We start from the raw sequence: 12,731 nt of genomic DNA, 5'->3' as shown, positions 1-12,731 counted from the left end.
ATTAATTATAATAATATTGAGTAACATATGTGCTCATTTTTGGGACTAAATAAGATTCATGGGGTATTTAATGGAGTGTAGTGGTTCAAAAAAATCTGGATTTGATGTAAAATACGATACAGTGGTGACTCAATTTGATCAACAGAAATAAGGATTGTCATTTAATTGCGTTCAAGTTTATTACAACATTCAGCATTACACTGATCCTCAACATCCATAACATTAAAACCACAATGTAAAGTGAAATGAGTAACACTGATTATCTTGTTACAATGGCACCTGTGAATGGGTGGGATCTACGCATTATGTAGCGTTTAGTACCTACCAAAAGTGGCTCACGAAAGGACAACCTGTGACAGGGTCATGGGTGCCCAAGGCTCATTGATGCATGTGATGAGTGAAGGCTAGCCCATCTGGCCAGATCTAGTCTTGCCAATTCTGATACAAAACTACAATACAATATGAGACAACTATGATACACTATGATACACTTCAGTACAGTAGGATGTGTTGAGACATCCCTATTATGTATATTTATGTATATTTTTATTTATATGAATATTTCTATTTTTATTATTTCCACCATATTTTCATATATCACATCACATTTTTACCAACAATCCTATTAAAGTGTTAAAATTGGATCATGTTAAATTGAGTATTTTGAATCATTTCCTAAGTAATCCTAATAGAATCGAATCAATGTGAGGTTGGATATTTTCACTGATGATTATGGTCCATAAAACATCACTGCACATCAGAAGCGAAAAAAACATTAACTATGCCACTGACACTGGTGTGGTGGTGAACCAGCACGAAGGAGTTCTTTTGATGCTGACAGCATTCAGGGAGGACTCAGGACTATATAGGCACAAGTATTGGGACACTGCTCATTCATTGTTTCTTTACAAATCAAGGGTATTAAAAAGGAGTTGATCCTGTGTTTTTTTGAGTAACTGCCTCTACTGTACAGGGAAGGCTTTCTACTAGATCTAGGAGCATTGCTGTGAGGATTTGATTGCACGGGTATTAGTAAGGTCAGAATGTTGGATGATCAGCACTTCACCTCATCCCTCCTCCCTGTCTCATCCCAAAGATATAAGACAGAGCATCATCATTCCAAATGACACAGGTCTACTGCTCCACAGCTCAAAGCTGGGGGGACTTTGTACCATGCCAGAGAGCACAATTGGCCTTGCTCCTTCTTGGTAGATGGCACTTTCTCCTCCTCATCACTTGAAGACACAGGCGTCTGTTAGCTGGTGTGGCGGAGATGGCTAACCAGCGATGCCACATCAACAGCAGTTCGAAAAGAGGCGGTGGCTGGCTTTGCATGTAATTAGAGGCTAAATGTGTTCAGTTCTACTCAGTATACTCCTAAATGTAGCTTCAGGGTGGCAGATTGCAGAGGGAAGATTTGAGAGTCTCTGAATTGAAACTAAGCCCAGGCCCTCACAGCAGTCAGCAGTTCATCAAAAGCTTGGTGGTGCATTCTGTTGTTAATGCTACATGGAGCAGCCACTATTGAAGTCCATTCCCATGTGAAAATCGCATTTTGTGTGCTCAGGGCCAGCACTGATTAATGATCTTCTATCATCAATAGACAGCGTCTCTCTCTTAATCAAAAGGCAGCTGCGAAGAGTGATGAGTGTGTGCAGTGAAGAAGACGTGATCATTTCTCTCTCTCTCTCTCTCTCTCTCTCTCTCGTGCTCTTTCACCCATCCCTCCAAATTGAATCCATATACAAAAGGGGGGCGCGACTCAGTGTATCCATTAATGTTTGGTGTGGTGTCTGTTTTTCGCCTCCATGGCCTAATGGATTAAAGCGTCCTACTCCTCTGCCATTGTCTGGCTGGTGCGGAAGATTAGCCCGACACAGGGCTGATGGCAGAGAGAGGGTGGCAATCCCATTTGGAGCGTGAAATGTATGTGTGCTGAAGATGGAGCAAAGGATTTATCGGTGGGCACAGGCAGAGGAGTGTGCAAAGGTGCGGGTGAAGAGGGAGGGAGCAGAGGAAAGACTCTGTGGGGCGAGATGAGCACTCATGTCATGTGTTTTGGCACTGCTCCTCGCCAGTGCCATATTCCTGCAACCCCTCCTCCCTGTGCACGTTTAACCCCCTAGGCCTTTGGTGAGCTAGTTTGTGTATGTATATATGTATATAATTTAAAATCAAAATCAAATCAAGTTTATTGTCACGTCACATTACACAGGTGTAAGGGTGAGTAAAAAACTGGTGAAAATAGCCTAATAACCCAATGCTTGCCAGACAATGGAGAGGAAGCAAAAGATAGATTGCAAGCGAAATTCTTAGAAGCAGTGAGAGATCTGCTTCCCTGATCCATCTGAGCTAAGAATAGAAAGATATCATCCCTCAGTTGAGCAGAGCTGCAACCAGAAGCCCTGCTTAGTTGGGTTACCAATATATTATCTGCTGAAAAATGGGAAAAATGAATTTTCATTGGTCTGTTGGAAGTAAAACCAGTATTTACCACCACTAAACTCAGTTTTGAATCAGGCATTTTCTTTTCACTGAATGGATAGCATAGTGGAAAAGAGTGTCCAAAAAATACAATATTGCTGTATACATTTGACATTATAGAAGATTTGGCGGGTAATAATTACAGCCATTGTTCACATTATATTCGTGTAAAGTTAACTGGTGATCTATCATCATGCACCCTGCAATACAAATGTAAATCATAATGTAAAAGTGCACAATTAATTATTGATTTTAGCTGTTTTAACTAAGAATTAGTTATCTGCCCCGTACTACCAAAAAAAAATGCACATATAGACACGCCTGACAATGTCCAGCCGTCATCACCTTACCTGGTCATAGTCATCAGAATTAATGGTGCAATTTGGGATTGAATGGTTTTGGAGTGGCACTTTAAGCAGAGACAGCTCATATTCAATTCATATTCATATCTAAAAACTCACTTAGGCACTTTTAAGCACATTAAAGATAATGAGTAGTATTGTCAGATCGGCAGTAAAAGCTGATCTGAATGCCTCTCACACGGTGTGGAGAAGCACTCCAGAGCGCCAAGCATTTAGGAGGAAATCACTCCAGGAGAGACCGCCTGCTGCTTCTAAACACGCGTCTTTTTGGTTTTAAGTGTGCTTAGCATCTGCACAGTGCAATTAGGACCTGCAAAGAATAGATGTGCCGCAGTAAGAACAACAGTACAGTGGTCCAGGCCTTTTGCGTGGCCCTGTTCACAAATGTCAAACTCAGACTGAATAGCCATTATGGTGGATTCAGCCTCCAGTTAGGGGATAATGAAGGGCTAAATATGGACGGAGGACTAAAACTGTTCCCATGTCGTGGTCTATAAAGAAGTAGACATGCCATGGTACTTCTACAGTTCTACAGTGTATACATTTCACTGTATTTCCTTTTTGTTTGCAGTCCTTTGGCCAAGTAGGTTGTTGGATGGTTCCATGCATGGATCTAAACGCATTCTGATTGTCTCCTCTCTTCTCTTTTCTTGTTTGCCCAGGTGCCAGTGCTGCAGCCCATGGACCTCATGGTGGAGGCCACACCTAGAAGAGTGTTCTCCAATGGCCACACGTACCACATCAACTCCATCTCTGTCAACAGTGATTACGAGACGTACATGTCCACGGACGACCTGAGGATCAACCTGTGGCACTTGGAGATCACCAACAGGAGCTTCAGTATCCTTCTGAATGATTTGTTATGAGCTGAATTAGCTTTGGGACACTATCGGTACTATAAGTTGTGTAACAATTGAGAGCCGGTGGTAGTAGGCAGCAAATCACCTTTTTAGAGATTTCAGTTTCGCTGAGTGAATTCACACTGGGGACAAATGGATAAACATGATGAGCAAACCAAAACATTGGCACTTCTGCACTTAGAGACTACCAGACTATGAATTTACGTGCAAATAAACACTGAGAACACTGTTCAGAATTGGCTTACTTATAGCAAGATCTTTGCAGAAAGTAGCAGAAGCCATCACTGGAGTACATACAGCGGTCATAATGATATCAGGAGTAGATGATTATCATCGATCAGAGATGGTCGATTGTGGGTGGGCAGTGATAGGGTGGAGCCGCAGCTATTTGGAAAGAGCCACACAGAAGCAAAGAAAATAATCCAGAAGATTGTGAAGGTTTATAAGGTGGCTGTTCCAAATTGAGAATTGAGCTTGAGGTCTATACTGATTTTGCTGGTTAGTCAAAGTGACTCAGTGCCCAATCTTGTTTGTTGAGCCAGTCACACAGATACCCTACAGCTGACATCCTGGAAAGTGGGATTGTCAATGTCCAATGCTTGGAGCACAAAGTCAGTGGATTAAAATGGTTTTTGACCGTATGGGTCCACCATAAAGGCTTTGAGGGAAAGCTGGACTGATATTTTGCTATTTTCTAAAGTGTTTCCTGAGCGCCCTTTCTAGACATTGTGGACATTAAGCCAGCCAATATGGAGGAGCTGACGGAGGTGATAACAGCGGCAGAGTTCCATCCTCACCAGTGCAACACGTTCGTCTACAGCAGCAGTAAAGGCTCAATCCGACTGTGTGATATGAGGGCAGCTGCACTCTGCGACAACCACTCCAAATGTAAGTGTTCAGGGAATCACAGGACTTCATATTCTAATCAGACAGAAATGTATTAATGGGAAGGGTGTAAATAAGACACGTATTCCCTACTTTGTAATAATAATGAAGTTTGGTAAGATGTAAGGAGAATCCTGATCTGTGCAAAGTCCTGTAAGTTCTATGCTCATGCTGGTGCACATAAGCAATTTTAGATGCTCAGGATTAAACAGGGATATTTACAGCTGCTCGTTCTCACAGTCTGTGATGTATCTAGGATTTTCAGAAGGTGTGATGATGTTTCTCTCAAAATTGGTCTCAAAAATTTTGATTTTCCGCTGTCCCTTTCTAATTATGCTGGACCTTCAGTCCAGCTCCTGAAGCCCTAGCCAAAAGGGAGAGTCCCCATGGAAAAAGAATCCTGACAAAATTAGGGGTTAATAAGATTAGAACTCCTATACCCTAGAAATGCTGCTGATTACTTAGAATAAATAGACAAAAGTATTTGGACACCAGTTAATTCGTTGTTTCTTTCTAAATCAAGGGTATTAAAAGAGTTTGTCCTGCTTTTGTTGGAGTAAGTGTATCCTGTCCAGGGAAGGCTTTCTACTGGATTTTGGAGCATTGCTGTGAGGATTGCAATCAGTCACAAAAGTGTTATTGAGGTCAGGATGTTGGATGAACACCACCCCACCTCATTGTCAACTCCCTGTTGTAACCCTTAAGCCCATACCTGGCATTAGGCAAAAGTAGCTAAATGCATTCATTAGAAGGGGTGTCCACAAACATTTGGAAAATAGTGGATTTTTTTACTTTCATCACTAGGGACTACAAATGATAAATGTTTATTTCAACAGTGGAGCATTTGTAGGTAACAACAAAGCCATGCTGTGCTGATGATTTCTCTTTTAGTCTGTTTAATTTCCGTGGGTACTAAATTATTGACAGGCTTTCAATTTAATGCATCCTAAATATATCTTGTGAGAGCCTCAGTAGCTCAGTGGAAGTCTCACTGCTCACAAGATATAACCAGCCTCCACAGAAGCGAACATTACGAATGCATAGAGCAGCCCCAAGCTCCCTCCACTCCTGCCCTTCCCCGAGAGACCAAACAGCATGTCAGCCGTGACAGGGATTAGCCTGCCTCCCACCTTGGGCGAGGGATGGAGGAGGTGAAGCTTATGCTAATATTTAATGTGATTGTGTCTGCTTTGGCTTAACCTGCTAATTTCATTTGGAGAGGCTGATAAATCCATACAGTCTGCATACAGTAGCGTCCCCCCAGCCTGCACATGGTTGCATTGATAACCGGACACTGATAAATTTCCATTAGATCTCCTCTGGGCTTTAGATCTCCACTGAGCTTCTTTCCAGACTGTGGCCAGCAGCACACATTTCACAATCAGATTGAATACATTGACATTTAAGAACCGGTATGAAAACGTAAAAAAAAATCAATGTGGTAAGGTGCTGTGCAGTGTCTACAGAAATCTCAGCACTGGAAGAATTCAGTCATTTCCTGAGCTTTATTGACATGCTCGTCGTTCCATGCACATACACACCCTGTTGAATGGGCCATTTGCATTATTTCTAGTAAATTTAAAGCACAGGCAGGCCTTGGGGGAGTGCTTCTGCTTCTGAAGACCTGCCTGGCATCTGCGGAGATGGTTCCGCATGGCCTTGCATTTTACACACAGCTGCTGTTTTTCACCTGGTGTGCCGGCACACAGCGGGCACACACACTACTTCGCCTGGGGACATGTCGTTCAATACAGATGCTCATCTGGTACCTTTGTCTGGAGGAGGTGGGTTTTGTTTGGGGAGAGGGGGGGTTGTGACGTTTGTGTGTGGATATAATGCCCATCAAGATGTTGAGGGGTAATATTTAAGGTATATCTAAGGTATTTTAAGACTGAATGTGTCCTGTGGTATCTGGCACCAAGCTGTTAGCAGCAGATCCTTTAAGTCCTATAAGCTGTAAAGTGCGGCCTCCATGAATCACATCAGTAAGCCTAAGGTGCTCATGACCCTGTTGCCTTTTCAGCGGTTGTCCTATTTTCAAGCACTTTTGAATTTTTGAGGTACTGACCACTGCATTCTAGAAACACCCCACGAAACCCTCCTAAGATTTTGGAGACGTTCTGACCCAGTTGTCCAGCCATCACAATTTGCCCTTGTTAAAATGACTCATATTCTTACACTCACCCATTTTTCCTGTTTTTAACACATTACCTTGAACTGACTGTTTGCTTGCTGTCTAATATATCCCCCCCTTGACAGATGCCGCTTTATATGAAAATAATCAATGTTTTTATTCACTTCACAGTGTCTTATGATATACATTATAAAATGCCTTGTTTAAGATGGAATGTGTTGTTCTGCTCTGCCTCTCTGAAAGGTGAGGTCAACCAATTTGTAAAGTCAGCAGAATTATGTGTTTAACATAGTGGTGGTATTAGGAACTTCTTTGTTCCTGACAACACCACGGTAAAGAAATTAAGCACCATGCACCATTTCACATCAAACTGCTCTGGATTACATTGTTTACCTCTCATCAACTGGAGTAATTGTGAATAATTGGTGGGATTCCTCTTTAAAAAGTCACTAAATGGATCCTTATCCATTTCCTTAAACATTACTGGCTGTTACTATAGCTTAAACTCACTAATACCAGTGCACTGATATTGCACTAATTGCTGATTTCAATAGATTTGTAGCTTTTTGAAGGAAACCAGCAACGTCTCAGAGGCTTTAAAAACATTCGAAAAAGCTAGGTTCCCCAAACCACTTGATGGTGGGTCTGCGTTATTTTTCTCTCGCCTCCTCCTCCTTCAGCTCCTCCCACACTCATAAATCTTACCGCTGTCCTGAAGCATATTGTGAAATATCAATCTGTACTGTGGCATGTAATGGGCCTCAGCAAGACCCAGCCACAACAGACCTCCATCGTCTGTAGCGTGGCTCCTCTCTGGAGGACTCATTATCCTGCAGTGAGTGACACTTAGCTAAGCTGCAGGTGGACAAGCTCACAACATGACACCGCTCGCCTGGGACACACACTTGCAGTCCAGGTCCCCATGCCTCCGCATCGACCCGTGTCCGCTTTCCCTCTGCTGCTGTTTTATCTGCCTGGGAGACGTCCTGCTGAGACAGCATAGGCCAGTACACAACAGAGCCAGTAAAGCTGCCAGGGGCCAATTTGACAGCAGATGACATAAACATTGGACCTCACAAATCCTACACCAGTTTGTTTTCCTTGTCTGGGGGAGTACACTGCCTGTCATAAGTTTGGGGACGCCATGTCCTCTGTTGGAAATTGAGCAACATAAATATGGTTCAGAAAACAGTGACAACACTGTAGATCACCCACCTGCTACTCTTATGAAGATCTGAGATCTCAAATCTGCAGAGAATTTACTGGAATTTACTACAGCTTGCTTTACATCTCTCTCTCTTTCTCTCTCTCTCTTTCTCTCTCTTCCTATTCATTTAGTCTTTGAAGAGCCAGAAGATCCAAGCAACCGCTCCTTCTTCTCAGAAATCATCTCTTCCATCTCAGACGTCAAGTTTAGCCACAGTGGGCGTTACCTGATGACGCGGGATTACCTGACAGTAAAGGTGTGGGACCTCAACATGGAGAGCAAACCTCTGGAGACCTATCAGGTACAGCATTCAGTGACATTACATAGACTTCTTTAACCACATCCTAAAAAAACAGTGTTAGATATGTTTAAATCTAGACACATTTATATGCTGTATATAGTAGAGGCATAACATATAGATAAAAAAATATATTAAAAAAAATATATATATATATATATATATATATAAATATATATTTCTCCTACTCCCAGCATACCTGGGCCAACTGATGAACTAATAAAGAAACCATTCAGGAGGGAAAGTGGGTGTCCTAACTCCCACTGTTGTGTGAAAACACTACAGTATCCATGGCGGGAGCACTCTAGAGCTAGATAGAGATCCACTCTTCTGTGCCAATTAAACTTTTTGTAAAACCTTATGTTCAAGCCAAGAACCATTTAGAAACCATTATTTTAAGACTATGTAGCACCTTAAACCTGCTACAGTGGGTACAGAGGTATCATGCCTAACCTGACCATTGTGTAGACACACACAAACAAACACAAGCAATGCACCGTCATTAGCACAGTCAATTCTGTCTCTTCATCCCTGCGTGATAATGGAAACCCAGTAGCCTTGTTTTCAATCATCTGTCAGTTGCTACCAACACACACAAGACTCATGACATGTAGTAATGTTATAAACACATATTGGGTAGTGATGTAATAAACACTGTAACGCAGAAATTTTTAATATCACTCCCCGGGGACCCTTGCATTGTACAGTCCCTGATGTTCCACACCTAATGGCACATGTCAGCTAGTTATCAGCCTCTTCATCAGATGTGTTAGGGCAGGAAAACACAGAGCTGTATGCCCTTGAGACTGGCACTGCTGCTCTAATGAAGTGAATGAAGTTTTTTCCTAATGCTGCGTGTGTTCCTGGCTGATTCTTACAGGTGCATGACTATCTGAGGAGTAAACTCTGCTCGCTGTACGAGAACGACTGCATCTTCGACAAGTTCGAGTGTGTGTGGAATGGATCGGACAGGTCAGTTCTAGGGTTAGGGCAGCTGAGAATCACATTAGCATATCTCAGGAATTATGTAGATCTTTATGATGTGACATGTTAAACAGAACATCAAATCAAAGAAATGAAATATATATATATATATATTAGATTTATTTATTTATTTAGTATATATATATATATATATATATATATATATATATATATATATATATTGGCTCGTGATTGGTGAATGCAGTGCAGAACCAAAAGTGTAAGCTGGATTTGCATGGTATTTGCATGGTATTATGGGAATTGTAGTGCATTTACAAGTATCACTTTGGTTACTTTGGGATGGGATGGGTTGTTGCTTTTTTCCGTTGTAGCTTAGTCATGTACTGCATGTAATGTACTGTATTTAAATGATTGCGGTATTTAGTTGTTGCATAATCCACTGAGATAGAGCTGCAAGGTGGCATGAGTGGGTTGTTGATCAGTACTGTTTGTTTGTAAATTTGGTGTTTAAACAATGCAGTGGCCTTAGATATAAGTAATAAAAAGTCTTTTTATAATAAAAAGTTTTTTTGCATTGCGATATCCACATCCCAACTCAGTAAACGTATAAGTGTACTTTGACAACACAGGAAAATAACTTCTAAATACCAGTGTCTTATTGTGTAGAAGCCTGAATGTCAGCCTTGCCATTTTTGTACAGTATAATTAGCATCTTTATTTATTCCCTTTTTGCCTGATTTATTTTTGCCTTATTGTCTTGCGTTCTGCGTTATTCTTCCAGCGTGATCATGACCGGCTCCTACAACAACTTCTTCCGGATGTTCGACCGCAATACGAAACGCGATGTGACCCTGGAGGCGTCGCGGGAGAACAGCAAGCCGAGGGCCATCCTAAAGCCGCGCAAGGTGTGTGTGGGTGGCAAGCGGCGCAAGGACGAGATCAGCGTGGACAGCCTGGACTTCAGCAAGAAAATCCTCCACACCACCTGGCACCCCTCGGAGAACATCATCGCTGTGGCAGCCACCAACAACCTCTACATCTTCCAGGATAAGGTCAACTAGCGTGGCCACCCGGGACGCCCCCATACACAAACAAACACACACACACAAACAAACACACACACACAAACAAACACAGACACACACACACACATACAGAGGCATAGACGGAGCCAGTTGTTGCTGTATGGGGCCTGGCGTTCGTCTAGCTGGATCTGGAGGCACTGGGGACACGCGTTTGTGTACTGAGGGCTAGAAGCTGTGAATATGAAATGGAGTGGGAAGCTGAGAGCAGGGCCAGACTGCAGACATAAAGAGCTTCTCTCTCTCTCACACAAACACACACACACAAACTAATGCTGCCAGACGTGTGTGAATAAGAAGCGGCGGCCCGTTCTCCTCTCCTACTTTTCATCGCCTCCACGTTTCCTCTCACTTCCCTTTAACGAGTCTTTTATTTATTCTATTTATTTCGTTCTTCACTTGAGGGAAACGCCTGACGCTTGGAAACTGGAACAGAAGGCAGCAGTGAAGCTGTGGGCGATGGAAAACAGCAAACCTGTTCTGTGAACTGAAGCTATGTGAGGCAACGCGTGTTTCCCCGTTGCCTTTGTTGTCGATGCTCTGGCACGTGAAACAGAAGGGCGCCTTTCTAACGAACTTGATGGATGTTCTACTCTCTTTGACATAAAGGACGCGGCACCCTTCACATAAATGCCCTTCAGCCACCACAGAGCTGTCAATGACACGTGGAACGGCTGTGGAGTATGGATGCGGCCGCGTTGACCGCCATGCCTAGGCCGTAGACGGCCATTCACACAGACTATTCCTTCTTTGCTACCTGATTGGTTCTTGGAGAACATCAAGCAGATCCACGCCGGTTGAAAGTGACTTCTGACATGCCGTTTCATTTCATGTCGCTGTTTTATTCGTCCTTCTAATTTTAATGTTACAGTTAATACGCTGTGGTGCCTTCTTTTTGGTATGTGGGCTTGAGAGTGGGTCGGGAGGGGATTGGTGGGCCGCTGTTTTTGGGGTGGGGTGGATATATTGGTTCGTGGAGTGTGACTGTTTTTGAAGAACTGTGGACTGAATAGCTTTGTGTAACAAGAAAAAAAAAAAACAATGAATGAAACCCAATCGAAGTGTGCAGTCATTCGAAGGCGCTGGCTGCGAATGCTTACGATTTATGAAGTGTATACCCCCTGGATTCCACTTCCTTCAATGCAGTGTTGGGCGAGAGCTGTCCTTGCATTCCCTGTAACGAACCACTGTAATTATTAAGAATGTCTTGCTCTGCAGGGTGCGAACACAGTCTGCAACATGAGATACTTGTGCATTTCTCAGAGACACATAATGCACCGCCGTCCAACTTCTAGTAAGTTTCATGACCTGGAATGGGGAAAGAAAGACCGGTATCTTGATGTAGCCTAACTAGACATGAAGGTTATGTGATATCAGGGAATTTTAGGTACAAGTCCTTTAGAAAAAAAAAGAAAAAAAAAGAAATGTAATGTCTTCTAAAACAACTTCAGTTGTGAACTTCTTAATGAAAACAAAGTTTTATAGCTGAGAATGTATTTAAATGCAATGAATTGACATGCAGTCTTTATGCTTAATGGAATTTGTTGAAATAAAAAATGAAAAGATGTGCAAGTTAAAACAATCTTAGTTTGGTCATTTTTTCAGCTGGCAGGGCAGCATACACCAATTAGCCATAACATTAGCACCAGGTGTAATGAAAAACATTGATTATTAATTAAATAATATACAGTGGTATCTGTCAGGAGGTGGGATATTTTAGGAAGCAAGTGATCAGTCAGTGTATGAAGGTGATGATGTGTTACAAAAAAAAGCATAAGACATAAGACAAAGCATAATGGCTAGACGACTGGGTCAGAACATCTGTCTAGACGACTGGGTCAGAACATCTCCTAAACATCAGGCAGGTCTTGTGGTTTTTTTTCCGTGGTATGCAGTGGCCAGTACCTACCAAAAGTGCTCCAAGAAAGGACAAGCGATGAACTGGCAACCGAGTCGTAGGCAGACGACGCCTTGGTGCCAGATACCACAGGACACCTTCAGAGGTCTTGTGAAGTCCATGCCTCGAATGGTCAGAGAGCTGTTGTGGTGGCACAAGGGGGACCTGCTCAGTGTTAGGCACTAATGTTATGGCTGATCTGTGTATGCTGCAGCAGAAGGCCACAAAAAGACCAGGTTTGACGCGCAGGTTCTACAACACTGGAGCGAGAGCGCCCTCATGTGGACACTCAGAGGAGCTTATTAACTCATATATACTCAAGGCTCACGTTAGGATGCAGCATCAGACCACCCAGAACTGGCAACGTCATGGGAAACAGTGTCAGTGAGAATGTGAGTGAGTGAGTGAGTGAGTAAGAAGGGAAATGCCAAATCCAGACACCACTATTTCATGTCTGCAAGGCTGCAGTGTGCAGTGCATACTCATAGCAGGTGCAGCAAGCGACCCATGAACATCTCAGAACTAGGGGGCTTTTGCAAAGAAGACTACAAGAACTACAAGACCTGAAAGACTTCTA

General features: G+C 42.7%; 1 protein-coding gene across 4 annotated transcripts in view; it reads left to right on the top strand.

Annotated features, from left to right (window-relative positions):
* LOC140540721 (serine/threonine-protein phosphatase 2A 55 kDa regulatory subunit B beta isoform-like) overlaps positions 1-11,046 on the top strand; it is a 60,171-nt gene extending 49,125 nt beyond the window's left edge. For all 4 annotated transcript variants that reach the window (XM_072663138.1, XM_072663139.1, XM_072663140.1 and 1 more), the window contains 5 exons: positions 3,509-3,686; positions 4,430-4,594; positions 8,064-8,233; positions 9,111-9,202; positions 9,957-11,046. In XM_072663138.1, coding sequence (XP_072519239.1) covers positions 3,509-3,686; positions 4,430-4,594; positions 8,064-8,233; positions 9,111-9,202; positions 9,957-10,236 — 885 coding nt within the window. In that variant the 3' untranslated portion in view covers positions 10,237-11,046. The remainder of the gene's footprint in view (positions 1-3,508; positions 3,687-4,429; positions 4,595-8,063; positions 8,234-9,110; positions 9,203-9,956) is intronic.
* The last annotated feature ends 1,685 nt before the right edge of the window (positions 11,047-12,731 follow it).

Source organism: Salminus brasiliensis, chromosome 19, assembly GCF_030463535.1.
Source record: "Salminus brasiliensis chromosome 19, fSalBra1.hap2, whole genome shotgun sequence".
In the NCBI taxonomy this organism is placed as follows: Eukaryota; Metazoa; Chordata; class Actinopteri; order Characiformes; family Bryconidae; genus Salminus; species Salminus brasiliensis.
Note: the sequence above shows the minus strand (reverse complement) of the source record. Positions and strands in the feature narration are given on the sequence as shown.